The sequence below is a fragment of the Capsella rubella genome, unplaced genomic scaffold (genome assembly GCF_000375325.1).
Source record: "Capsella rubella cultivar Monte Gargano unplaced genomic scaffold, Caprub1_0 scaffold_1, whole genome shotgun sequence".
In the NCBI taxonomy this organism is placed as follows: domain Eukaryota; kingdom Viridiplantae; phylum Streptophyta; class Magnoliopsida; order Brassicales; family Brassicaceae; genus Capsella; species Capsella rubella.
In genome coordinates this window covers 14981541-14994601 of record NW_006238923.1, presented here as the reverse complement: position 1 = coordinate 14994601, position 13061 = coordinate 14981541, and the positions used below count along the sequence as shown (strand labels likewise).

The 13061-nt window shown below is 35.3% G+C and overlaps 2 protein-coding genes across 4 annotated transcripts; both read right to left on the bottom strand.

The window, feature by feature from the left end:
• Positions 1–3244: 3244 nt before the first annotated feature.
• Positions 3245–9154, bottom strand: LOC17898522 (uncharacterized methyltransferase C3H7.11). Of its 3 annotated transcripts, none has more exons than XM_023777422.1 (15): positions 8869–9154; positions 8412–8472; positions 7928–7988; positions 7127–7188; positions 6892–7009; positions 6737–6798; positions 6176–6226; positions 6064–6090; positions 5846–5950; positions 5460–5567; positions 5300–5371; positions 5149–5199; positions 4764–4826; positions 4328–4666; positions 3245–4215 (listed from the first exon to the last, which is right to left on the bottom strand). In XM_023777422.1, exons 5-15 carry the CDS (start codon positions 6989–6991, stop codon positions 3499–3501), a joined length of 1695 nt encoding a protein of 564 aa, XP_023633190.1. In that variant the 5' UTR covers positions 6992–7009; positions 7127–7188; positions 7928–7988; positions 8412–8472; positions 8869–9154; the 3' UTR covers positions 3245–3498. The 3 variants fall into 3 exon arrangements, with proteins under 3 accessions (XP_023633190.1, XP_023633191.1, XP_023633192.1); XM_023777423.1 differs by having other exon boundaries at positions 7127–7181; XM_023777424.1 differs by having other exon boundaries at positions 3904–4084.
• Positions 9155–11594: 2440 nt separating this feature from the next.
• On the bottom strand, positions 11595–13061 carry LOC111832412. The gene has a single exon (XM_023788723.1). The coding sequence runs from the start codon at positions 13059–13061 to the stop codon at positions 11595–11597; it is 1467 nt and encodes a 488-aa protein (XP_023644491.1).

Genomic DNA, 13061 nt, shown 5'->3' with positions numbered 1-13061 from the left:
GTTTCCATAAAATAATTTGGTAATAACAATCACAAAAATAACAAAAATAATCCAGACGCAAGCAGAGCAGACCGATTGGTCTAGAAGATAAAAAAATTCCAGACACGAGCAGGAAAAAAAGATGGGATACACACACACCCAGAAGTTTAGTAGATAGTGTAACCAGTAAGCCAAACTTTTCATTCATGAGTATCATAGCAAAATATACAGATATACGATACCAATCCAATCCTGACAAAAATAATTACTGAAATTAACAATGGATACACACTCTGTAGGAATCGAACCCAGATGGTTTACAAGCTTAATAAAGTGTGTAACCAGTATGCCAAACTTTTCATTCATTTGAAGTAGCAGATTATATATATACTCAATCCAATACAATATGTAAGAAGATCGGTCCACTGGTAAGTCAACCCTCTAAACTGAAAATCAATTGTTTAATCTGGCCAAAACCGATTTGGAGGCAGCAAAAACGGGGAAAAAGCGGATCGATCCCCACTTCCATCGTTTTCATTCTTCTTCATCCCCACTGCAACATCAAGAACCCTAACTCCTTTGATTCATAAGTTTTCCAATTTCAATTATGTAAATTTAGGAAGGCAATTGTGGAAATAAAGGAATCAATTGAATCAACAAAGCAACCAGAATCACTTGAATCAAAGACAGTGAATTTAAATCACTTGAATCAACTAGAGCAACCAGAATCATTTGAGTTCCTAGAACATAATCAAATTTGAATCATAATACAAAAATAAAATCAAATAAAAACGAAGAAGAGATCAAACCAAGTCAGATAAAGCTCTTGAAGACTAACATTGTAACATTTATCCAAAGATATCGTAGCAATTAGAAATGAAGAAGAAATGAAGCTCAAATCAGGGAGAATTGGATTGCATTTGAATCACCTTACAAAATTGAATCTGCAAGGAAGAAGAAATCAAGGAGGAATCTGAAATCAAGCTCAAAACAAGAAATATTTTAATGGGGATTAAAGAGAAGATGAGATGAAGATGAATCTAAAATTAACGACAAAACTAGAAGACTAAGGAGGAAAGACTAAGGAGGAAAGACAACGTCGGACCCAGAGAAACACTGTCAAATCTCGCCGAAAAAACGCTGGAGATGGAGCGAACGTGAAAGAGTTCGTAAAAGACGTGAACGTGAAACCCAAACTCAAAATTGTTGTGTTTAAATCATAGGGGTAGAAGAGTCTTTTATGTTTAGTAAACAAGGGGATGAAAGAAAAATGGTGGTATTTTTGGAAGGAAAACGTTTTAGTGATATTTTAGGGTATTTCTCATATTACAATAGATGTTGCTAGGTAAATATTATATCTCAACGATAACTTCACACAAAGATATTATTGAATTGGGAAAATTTTTATGAAAAATACCATAGATCACATGTATATAATATTGGTTTGTTAATAGACAAATCACATGTTACACAATGGTAGTCCTTGTTTTAAATTGTCTTCAATTTAATTGATGTAAGAAAACAATATATTTTTGCAAAGAGTATTTGCTGCACATGTACAAATGACATTAAAATGTATAATAGTCAAGCTAAGGTTGATTTCAAAATATAGAGTTATAAAGCAAAGAATGTTGTTCAATTATGTAAACAAAAAAATAACTATATGAGATCGTGAGAGAGTAATGAACTCCATCATTTTCGGTATGTCCGTCGACATCATCGTACAATTATACAATTATCCAAATCCCAAAGAAATAAGATCAAACACATGATGTAGATCCGTTCGTGCAGGAGATTTTAGAGAGAAGAAGAACAAGAAAAGAGATTCAAAGAAGCGGCTGTTTTCTCACTCAAAAGATAAATGAAGAACACGAGAAGAGATTCAAAGAAGCGGTTGAGTCAAAAGATAACCTAATTAAAAACGCCAACGGTATAAAACAAAGAGTGTTGTTCAGTTATGTAAACCAAAAAATAATCAAAAAGAATCATTTTTTACTTATCCATGTTTGAATTATCTCGCTCAACACAAGATTGGTTAAAATTGTCTAATCCAATCATGGGTAAGTAAAAATTCATTTCTTTTAATAATGGTTTGTACGGAAAGTGATCATCATACAATTTATCCCATTTTGTTGAGAAGGATGGAGCACACAAAATGGAGAAGCAAATTTGGATTCTAGAGTGAGTGTAGAAGATGATGAAGTTGGTTCAATTGATATGATGGATACATTAGGGCAAGTAGAAACAAAATCAGATTTGGAAGTACATAATCTATAGTTGGAAGTTCAAAATCCAAAAGAAAAAGCAGAAGGAGGCAGATCTGGTTATAGAGCTCATGCTGCATGTAATGCAATTATTGCAGACAAAAATACACTAGCAAAACAGATGTTAGAACAAAAATAGTTAGAAAAAAATTTAGTGTGGAACATGTTCTTGAGGTTCATACATGAGTATGTTGGTGTACCAGGAAGAGCACACGATACAAAAGTATTGACTCATGTGCGAAGATCTTTTCCACATCCGCCAAATGGAAAGTATTATTTAGTCTGAATATCCTACTAGGACAATATATCTTGGTCCTCATCGTAGAATTCAATATCATCTAGATCAATTTTTTAGATAAAGACCACCAACCACCACCCGAGAATTGCTTAACCGGAGATATTCAGGTTTGCAGACAATGATTGAGCAGACATTTGAAGTATGGAAAGCAAAATGGAGAATTTCTAGAGCGAAAGCATCCAAAATATGACATTACACAACTTCATACGCGGATTACGCCGAGATAATTATAATTTTGTGCATTGGTAGAGAACTGAAGAATATCATATCGCCGTAATGATGATAATGATGATGGTGGTGGTGGTGCTAGTAATAGTGGTGGTGTCGGTGATGATGATGGGGATGGTGATGGTGGTAGTGCTGGTGGACATGTTTTATATAAGCCGACCAGTGATAGAGTTATGAAAGGTATACGTGACTGCATTACACGTGAGATTAGTAGCGCCAACTACCTTATTAGTTATTAATTTAATTTTGTAATTTAATTTCGTTTTGGTTTGTCGTCTTTATTTTGCTTGAAATTAATTAATTTTTTAACTTTGTTTCATTTTGATTTATTGACTTTATTTTGCTGGAGATTTAGTTTATATTTTTCAATATATATTCAAAATAGTAAGTTGTTTAAAAATTTAATAAATTTCAATCTTATCAATAACAAAATGAACAATCTTGCAATCAGTCGCAGCGATCATCGCACAATAAATAAACGAACACTTTTGCGCTAGTCGCATCGATTAGTTGTGTGACTACAAAACGAACAACATCATAAGATTTTAAAATCGCACTCACAATCGCTTGCGACTATAAAACGTGGCAAATATAAACCATATTCTTACATGATACCAAGAATAAGATCACTCAACGCAATACACTGACTAAAGAGTACATGTATAACACTCATTGATTGAGACTCAACCAGAAAACAAAAAATATTCATCTAATCCACATTTGCTACTCTTACTCCATTTGAAAGTAGAGAATATGCAACGCAGAACTCGGGATTTCCGCGACCAAATCCTTTTCGGAAAACCAACTGTCAACGATGCTCCCAACACGAGATTCCTTTGAACTTGCAGCCCATCTGTCTACAAGCTTAAACCCAAACTTAGATGCAGCTGACAAGAGAGAAGGTTCATCAACCCTTCTAAAAACATGGCATAGAATCAACGCCGGCTTTCCTCGAACCTCCGAGTCTCCCATTTTTCGTAAGATCAACTCATTTGCGGTTTCAAACAAAGGAATAACGGCTTCAGCTACATAAGTAACATCGGTCCCAATGATAACTTCAAAACCTCCACAAGCCAAACCTTTAATGCCTTCTATATGCTCTTTGTTTCCCCATTCAAGTACACCTGCTTTAAGTTTTCCAAGTAAAGAAGATTGGAGGTTCATTGCGATGTTCTCTGTTAACAGCGTGAGTGCCTTTATGTCTGCATCGGTAGCTACCACAAGGCTAGCTGTTCTCGCAGCTACCATCGAGCATAGCCCTGTGCAGCCACAACCCAATTCCAACACCCGTTTTCCATAAACAATGTTCGGGTTCCTGTCAAGAACAGAAGCCATAAGCCGAGCAGACTCCCAAAGCATCAACCCCGTAGATTTGCAAGTATGTTGATATTCTTTGGACAAAAGTTTGATTTTAAAAGAAGAATCCCTAAGCTTAACCACGCTCATCTATCAAAGCAAATCGGATCGAAAAACAAAGATGAATTTATTAGCATAAAAGAAAAAATAGAAAGTCTTGGACAAAATATGAAAAAACAGTGAGATTACTCAAGTCTCTTACCTCATGACTTGATGGGGAGGCTCCAAACATTTCCATTGCTAGACCATCGGATATGTCAATGACACTATTATCGACAATCTCTTTTCTTTCTTGTTCCTCAGATTTAGGCTGATTGTTACTTTGTTGTTCAGATTGGTCTAATTTGGTAGCAGTCATCCTATCACAAGGGTTTTTGTTGACGTTTGATCGACGAAATGTAGCTTGGACCCAGCGCCTATTCATGACCAGTTCACGTGAACGATTCTCAACTTGTTTGCAGCAAACATCAAGCTCCTCAACTTCAAATCCTTGTTCGGAAAACAAAGTTTCTAGGAATTCATTAGAAAAGTAGAAGGCACGCTGCATAAAAAAGGTAAAATCATCACAATACTGCCAAAAATACAAATGTGCACTCAAAGAGATAGCCTTAGAAAAGCGGAGGAAAGAAAGAACTTACAGTGCCATCACCTCTGACATAAAAGTTCTCGCTGATTTTCTGATCTTTCCCAGAAAATCTCTCCTGTTGATCAAATAATGGACCACATAATGAGTAACCATGCCTTTGTATTCTAAACCATGTAGTTCAGAGATAACTAATTTACAAAATACAAAACGTTACCTAAAGTATAAGTAAAAAGAAACTTGATAATAAGTAGAGGAGATGTTTCCTTTACAACAAAATTTGAAGTTCGAGTGACTCGTTTCAAGCGTATAATAGTTGTAATTCATATGACCTTTGATGTATTTGATAGGTATATTTTGTGAGATTTTAATTCCACTAACATGGTAGAACAGAGAAGTGACACAACCTAACTTTGGAAGTAATAAAAAGTGGATCAAACCTGAGCAAGATCACCAGTAGCATAGTCACGGAAGAGAATACACCCATTTGGCTGAAAACAGAAGAATAAGAAAGTAACTGAGAAATCCAGACACTTGAAGATAAAGATGGATGCCCAAAAAGTTTATTAGAAAAGACTTGGTTGATGATACCTTAAGTACTTTCTTAATATTCTGCAATACTAAGGACATCTTCTCTGGGGATACCGCAGATAAAACAAATATCTGTTCAACAAGTATTTAACATGAGAAATATTTTACGATGAAAAAGGAAAATGATCAAGACATCATATACATTTTGTTAGGAAAATACCATGGTTACAATATCAACTGAAGAAGGAGAAATGTGCTTGTCAAGATCATCCCCTGTCAAGTCACAAGCAAATGCACACACGCGAGTCTCTGTGTATTCATCATGAGCCTAAGTGTCATAACAAGTTAAATACACTCTGGTCAAGTTCAACAGAGACCAGTAACAAAAAGACACACATTACAAACCGTACTCTATTCTATATTTTGGATGCAACAAATAGCCAGTCGCAGACATAAATTAAGGTATAAATTGTCATTCAATGAATTGACACTATCCATGATGCAGTAATACGTTTATGAGTTATCACCAGCAAATAAGAAACTTACATCATAGAGCTGAATAAATTGACCAAAGAAAGTAAACATTAGAGAAAAGTAATGACTAACCTTGACCAATTCGACGGCTCGTGGTGAAAAATCACATGCGTAAACAAAAATGTCTGGATATGTGGCAATTAACGGGAATATGGTGTTTCCAGCTCCACAGCCAACCTGTGTAAATCAAAACCAATTTCTCAGCAGAATATATCAACAAAAGCTACTCATCTTGCAAACAACATAATAGTTTGATTCAGATGAGTAACCGCGTGAGCATATGTGATTACCTCAAGAATAACTCTTTTTCCACTGACCTGAAAAAGAGAATAAGAGAAACTCAGGTTGAATATTACAATAAGTAATGCAGTAGATACCATATGAATTACTTTTACTACTCACCGAAAAATAGCTGTTCCATTCCTTGTCCAAGTAGTGGCGGTCTTTGAAAAACTGATGAAAAACAAGAGAACCTTTATCATATAGAGTACAGTAATATCATTTGCACAATCCCTTTTTCACAAAGCACCAATGTCAACATTGTAATATGAACAAAGATAAACTAGATTACATTGCTGAAATCAAGGGCTGAGGCAGTTGAATACAGATCCCTTTACAGAACAATACACAAGATCCGCTAAAAGACTAAACCATTACTCGTTTTCTACTAAAGAACTGCCATACAAACACACCTGAGTTACTAAAAGTCTAATGAAGATAGCTCCATATGATATATTAGGTTCACTAAACTAACTTAAGTGCTCAAACCTACCAATCACCCTAAAATCATCACTTTGCTACTTTTACCACATAATTCACAAAACATGTATTTGAAGAATCTTTTATTACACCTTCAGCTAATGAAACTAAAAGCATTTACTGAATCCACACTATGTTAAAGTTTATATAAATCAACAACAAAGCTCAGTTACATGTCAAACTGAGAAAGAGATCAAAGCTTACTCTGTCTCCATGATGTTTGTAAAATATATCCCAATACTTTTTAGCATCCCTTTCATACTTCTCTGAGATATAATAAAACAGGTGTTGTTGTATATAACGGATTAAAGGAGCAAGCTTGCAATAATAATCAGCTAAAGATTTAAACTTTAACAAACCTCGCCAAAAAGGAGAAACACCAGAGTTAGCTGTCGGATAAATCTGCAACTTCTCAACTGATTTCTGCGTCTCTTCTACGATTTTCATACCAGATGACATTATTACCACGACCCGTGTCTTCACAAGAACAAAAGATTCATGATATATATAAGTAATTTAACCAATACCCAAGTACCTTAAAAAGCAATGCTTTCGATTTTGTGTTATCAAGAAAACAAGAATAATATTACTAACCCTTTGGTTCTTCCTTCGACGGCAAAACAGAACTCAAGTTCTGTCTCTGAGAAATCTGAACTCTGTAGAAGAAGAGAGTTATTATTATTTGTCAAGTGGAAGGGATTAGGAGAATGACCATAAGCCATTAAGCTGATGGGTATTATAATTATTACTAGGCCCAATCGTGGTTGGGTCAATTCCAGACTAAAAAAGTCTTTAGAGTGATTAAACTCTACTGTTTTGGACAAAGCTAAATACCATAAGATCTTTTATTAATTCCCCTAGTAGATAGGGAGAGTAAGGTAACTGAGGACGACTTGCAAACTTGATAATTTGATGGATGTGGAGAAAAGCCACATTTAAAGAACAGATGGTTTTGAGATTTTGATTGTAGATGTTGAGGAGACATAACCGGTTGACATGTAATGATACCCTAATTTCTCATTCGTGTACGAAGGATTTCGAGCAAGAACGAAAAGCTAGATTAACCTTGTTTTTATTTTTCTATCTGGGTTAGTTAATATCAATGGCCGAGACTCAAACTAATCTCTGAAATCTGTTTGAAAAAGACTATTTTTTTTTGTTTAAATTTAAATTTTTCTGATAATAAGAGATTTTACGGTTCTCATACTCCAGAAATATGTTTATGTAAATACAGAAAAAAAAATCACTGTAAATTTTGTAGGTGGTGGAGTTTGATCCCTAGCTTTGACCCATAATTCAAACCAGAGGAGAAAAGGGTTCTAAAAAAACTAACCAGAGGCGAAAAAGGTTTTAAAAGAGTAATCAAAGGAGAAAAGAGGTTTTAAAAGAACTAACCAGAGGAGAAAAGGGTTGCCTCAGATCTCTTTGGTTGCTTTATAACAATCGCTGAACAGCACTGTTACAAACCCAAACATCAAAATTAACAAAACAAATGGAAGCAAAGCAAACACAAACACGAACCAACACAAAGACGTGAATCAAGACACATGATCGTAACAGGCCGTGAATCAAAGCTCAACAAAAATGGACGTGAATCAAAGCTCAACACAAATGGACGTGAATCATGACACATCAAAGCAAAGTAAAGTAATGTAGCAACGCAAAGCAAATACACACACATTATTCTCCATGAGCATGGAATGAATTGGAAGAGAGCTCTCAATCATGTATTTAAAAGACCAGCTAAGCACAATGAGATCAAATAAGCACAATGACATAAAAAACTGAGGTATAAAAATAGAATCATTAACACTCTAATGTAGTCAAAAACACTAAGCTAAGATTCAAAAGCCATCAACACAAGCCGGAAAACACAAACCAGAGGAGAGAAGGGTTGCCTCAGATCTCTTTGGTTGCTTTATAACAATCGCTGAACAGCCCTGTTACAAACCCAAACATCAAAATTAGCTAAACAAATGGAAGCAAAGCAAACACAAACTTAAAGACGTTCTGCTTATAACAAGGCTTGCCAGTTCTTAAGCAATGTGGTTGATCTGAAACAGTCTTATTTCGTTCAGAGCAAGAAACACATTTTGGTTAAGAACAAAGCATCAGTTTTATGAACAAACTCATTGCCAAATCAACAAAAGAAGAAGAATTTCACAAGGGAAACAAAGTACACACAAAGAAACATTAGTACACACATGATCCAAATCTAACTTAAACGCATAATAGTCTTCAGGCGAGGGAAGGAAACAAACTCAGACATCATCCAAGGCTACTTAAACGGGCTCTAGAGCTTGAATCCAAAATCGAATTTTTAGAAGAAGACTAACCAAATTCCGTAAAACCCACTTCGAAATCGAAAATATAAAGCTCAATCTGTGACCAGTAATGGCGGACAAAGAAGACTCATATGCAAACAACAGAAACTGACGAGTTTGTGTTTGTCTTCGGGATCGAAGACAATGGAAGACGAAGCAGCAATAGTGGAAAGTGGCCGACGAAGCAACAATGGCGGACGAAGCAGCAATGGGTTTCAATAAGCTTAGGTTTCAATGGCTAACGAAGAACTCAGTGGAGTCAATGTCGGAGTCGATGTCGGAGTCGGAGTCAAGGGGAAGAAGAAAAGCTATTAGGTTTAGTTTAGTTTTTGATAGAACGACGTCATATTAGTTGATAAGTTATTAAGTTGTTAAAAAAAAGGGTTAGTTAAAACTATAGCTATGGTATACTTCAAAATTAAAAGTTGGGTATCACTAATTTGAAAATTAGTTTTCTCACATGATGTCAGGAAAAAAGACAAAAGTAATTCTATACAATTTTAGATGGTTAAATGAAATAATTCTGCTTTCTATCTGTATTGGCAAAGACACGCACAACTCCAACATTAAATGATGTCGACGATATCTTCGAACATATTGGATATCATTATGTTTAGTCGATAACTCCAGATAACAATTAGTATGTATACTAAGGTAACAAGTCTAATCTTATAAATTAAAAAATTGGTAGTAAATACTACAAGGTACTCACTAACTACACACTTGACCTTCTAGAATAGTATGTAGACATAAACATAACATTGTGGATAGTAGATAACAAAAGCTTTAGAGGATTATGTATTTATTATTAGGTAAAAGAGGCGAGTTATGTGATCATGATCATTAGAGGATTGACACTAGTGACATCTTTTAATGAGAAATGCAATGTAACCGAATGTACTTTAAGTCCTAGTTATGTTGATAATTTATACAACTAATAAGTATTAATGTCGATTAGCTTCCGGTTTGATAATTCTTATATTATACCGGTAACTACTAGAGTGAGAAGAAATCATGTAAGTGTTATGTTATACCAGTAACTAGTATAATAATAACATAGATTTATTATGTGATAAACTTAGATTTTATTCTATTAAATTATGTACTATATATATTACAAAATCTAAACCCTAACAACTATTTTGTCAACCCAAACCGAAATATAATTTCATTTAATTACAAAATCTAAACCCTAACCACTATTTTATCAACCCAAACCGAAATATAATTTCGTTGAGTTACAAAATCTAAACCCTAACCACTATTTTGTCAACCCAAACTGAAAAATAATTTTATTTAATTATAAAATCTAAAACCTAACCACTATTTTGTCAACCCAAACCAAAATTATAATTTTGTTTAATTACAAAAATTAAACCCTAACCACTATTTTGTCAACCCAAACCAAAATATAATTTCGTTTAATTACAAAATCTACATTTTTGTTTGGTTATAAAATCTAAAGTCTGACCACTGTTTTATAAACTTAAACCGATATATATTTCCATGAATTCGATAACACTTTTCATCAGTGATTAAAAGCATTCAATAAATTTTCTTAAAACATGTTAAATAATATGTTATCACGGTAAGTTACATATTATACGTTAAATTGAGTATGTATATAAACCGGTAATATAAATATTTTATACAAGTACGTAATTATATATGTATGATAAAACTGTATAAAACAAATAAATAACAAAATAATAAGAAATAAATTGAATGAAACACACATTGTATACTAATTTGGTTATCCGGTAACACGTATTAAATCATCTAACCTCGGCGTCATCAGTTTCGTCAACCACATCATCTTTATCATGGCCCACAACACGTTTTTTTGTTCCAAAAAAAATCAATGTAGCAATGTGTGTAGGGTTAAAATCGTCCAAAAAATATCTACCTAATTAAAAAAAGATCAATGACATTTACTTAATAAAATGGTCAACTGAGGGTATGACTTACAATTTCCCTTAAAAAAAAACCTGATGGGTACCCATAAGCTTACTAGGGTAAACCCGTTCAAGATTTTAATATTTTGGGCATCCGCCGACTAAAAACCCATATTCTTTTTGATAGAAAAAAGGAAAGAATCTATTTAATTCGCCATCTATTTTTTTAACCGTTTAATACATGTAGTTTTCAAATTGGACGAAAAATACATGTGTTATTTAATTTTGTTTGTAAAATTGTTCGTTTATTAAACCGTTTGTTGAATCGTGCCCGAGTGTTAACTGTCGTTTACGGCATTGACGGATCCGCTAACTGGAGTTAACTATTAACCCCACGTGGTTAATTAGACTAAACGAAAGACATTGTTGTCCTTCTCACATGTGAGATTACATTTGGGGGAAATGTGAGTAATTAACCACGTGAGATTATGTTATTTAACAAAGTGGTTGCAGATATTGTCTAATCAACAAAGTCATTATGCTTTGCCTTGATGCAGATATTGTCTCACTGTTAGATGATGTTAAGGTACGTCTACTCCGTTGCTGTGTCATTCATACTGCTCATAGATAAGTGCTTTGAGCTCAAATGAGACTGAAACCTTTCTCAAAAATAAACTTTAGGATCCTTTCTCTTAGAGAGAGAACAAAACTATAGTGGTATGAGTTTAATGATTTCTCTGTTCTCACAAAGGAGAATGTTCTTAAACCAACCATGGAAATACAAGTCAACGTCTGAAAAGAAAAAGAAAAAAAAAAAAGAGAGAAAGAGAGGTTCACATTGTACTAGTTATCAACCTTTAGTCTCTTTGGGTTTGGGTGTTCACGTTGTGGGGGATGTGGAAAATGGCAATGAGGTATCCGAATATGCAAATGAGCAAACGGAGGTATCAACGGGTGCATCATCATTAAAAGGTATTGAGGTGGTAGATTCAACTCTTGATCCTCAGTGTTGGCAAAAAACTCAAAAGCATGCATATCAACCATACCCATGTCCACAACTCCCTCCTCAACCATTTCAACAAGATTCCAAAATCCCTCAAGAACAGTCTCCAAACTAGGAGATCCAGTCAACTTCCGCAAAGGTATTAATGCCTCTTCCTTCTTTCGCGAAGGTATTAATACCCTACCATACCCAAGAGAGAGCTGAGTGAAGAAAGAGCACATGCTATTAGTTTGCTTGAGGAACTCAAACCGAGGGTCTGCAATCACCTTCTTATCTATATTATCCCGAAAGTAGAGCCCGTAAACCGCCTCAAACTGCGCTGTGAGCTTAATAATACCAAGCTCCTTGCTCGTGATCCCTTCGGGAATTAAAGATGTGAACTTGGGAGGTGGCAGATCATTCCAGAGAGATGAAAGCACAGCCGCGCGAAGATCAGTAGGACCTTGGTCAGAATTCTTTTGCAAGTCCTTTGGTTGTAGACTGGGCGACGGCGGATTCTCGCAAAATGCATGATCCTGACTCAAGATCTGCATTTGCTGGTAACATGCATGGTAAGAAACTGCTGTCCTCCAAAAGCGGCGGCTTGAAAGATCACTCAATTTAATTTCCAATGACCTTATCTGGTCACGAAAATCTTCTGGCCTTTCGTGAACCGGTGTCATGAGAAGTTCAGCTATCTGAGAACTCCATGGTTCCAGCAAACCTAAATCGTGTGTAGGTGGGAATGGAATCTTTTGAACCAACGTATCACCAAAAAACTCAAGAGCATGCAGATCAACAATACCAATCTTGTCCATTCCTCCCTCATCCTCCTCTTGCTTTTCCAACTGAGCAAGAAGATCAAAAAAACCCTCAAGAACCGTCTCGGGACTAGCACCAGCATTCTTAGTCAGCTCTTGGCAAGGCCTTGATACTGCAATATAGCCGCGAAAGAGCCGGCAGTAAAAAGAGAACTTGCTATTATCAGTCGGTATATACCCAACTCTTAGCCCGTAGTAAACAGAGTGCTTGTCGTCGTTATGATCAGGTACCTTGGTCATGAACTCAAACCGAGGGTCCATAATTACCTTCTTAATCAGAGCCCGCTGGAAGAAAATCCCGTAAACCGCCATAAACTGAGCTGTGAGATTAATGACACCAAGCTCCTTGCGCATTATCCCTTCCGGAAGAGATTTTGTCAAGTTGTGAGTGTATATAAGCAAACCCGGATCACGGAATGGATTTGTCGTCCTCATAAAGAGACCGTATGCTGCATCAGTTACAAATTGGTCCATGAGCTTCTTTCTGAGTTCTGTATCATTCTCCAT

Excerpts from the sequence above, each read along its gene's own strand:
- LOC111832412 (XM_023788723.1), bottom strand. The coding sequence starts at position 13,061 with ATGGAGAATGATACAGAACTCAGAAAGAAGCTCATGGACCAATTTGTA.
- LOC17898522 (XM_023777422.1), bottom strand. The coding sequence starts at position 6,991 with ATGTCATCTGGTATGAAAATCGTAGAAGAGACGCAGAAATCAGTTGAG. Across the intron at positions 5,951-6,063 it reads GAAAAAGAGTTATTCTTGAG|GTTGGCTGTGGAGCTGGAAA; the intron begins GTAATCACATAT and ends TGATTTACACAG. Across the intron at positions 5,200-5,299 it reads ATATTAAGAAAGTACTTAAG|CCAAATGGGTGTATTCTCTT; the intron begins GTATCATCAACC and ends TTCTGTTTTCAG.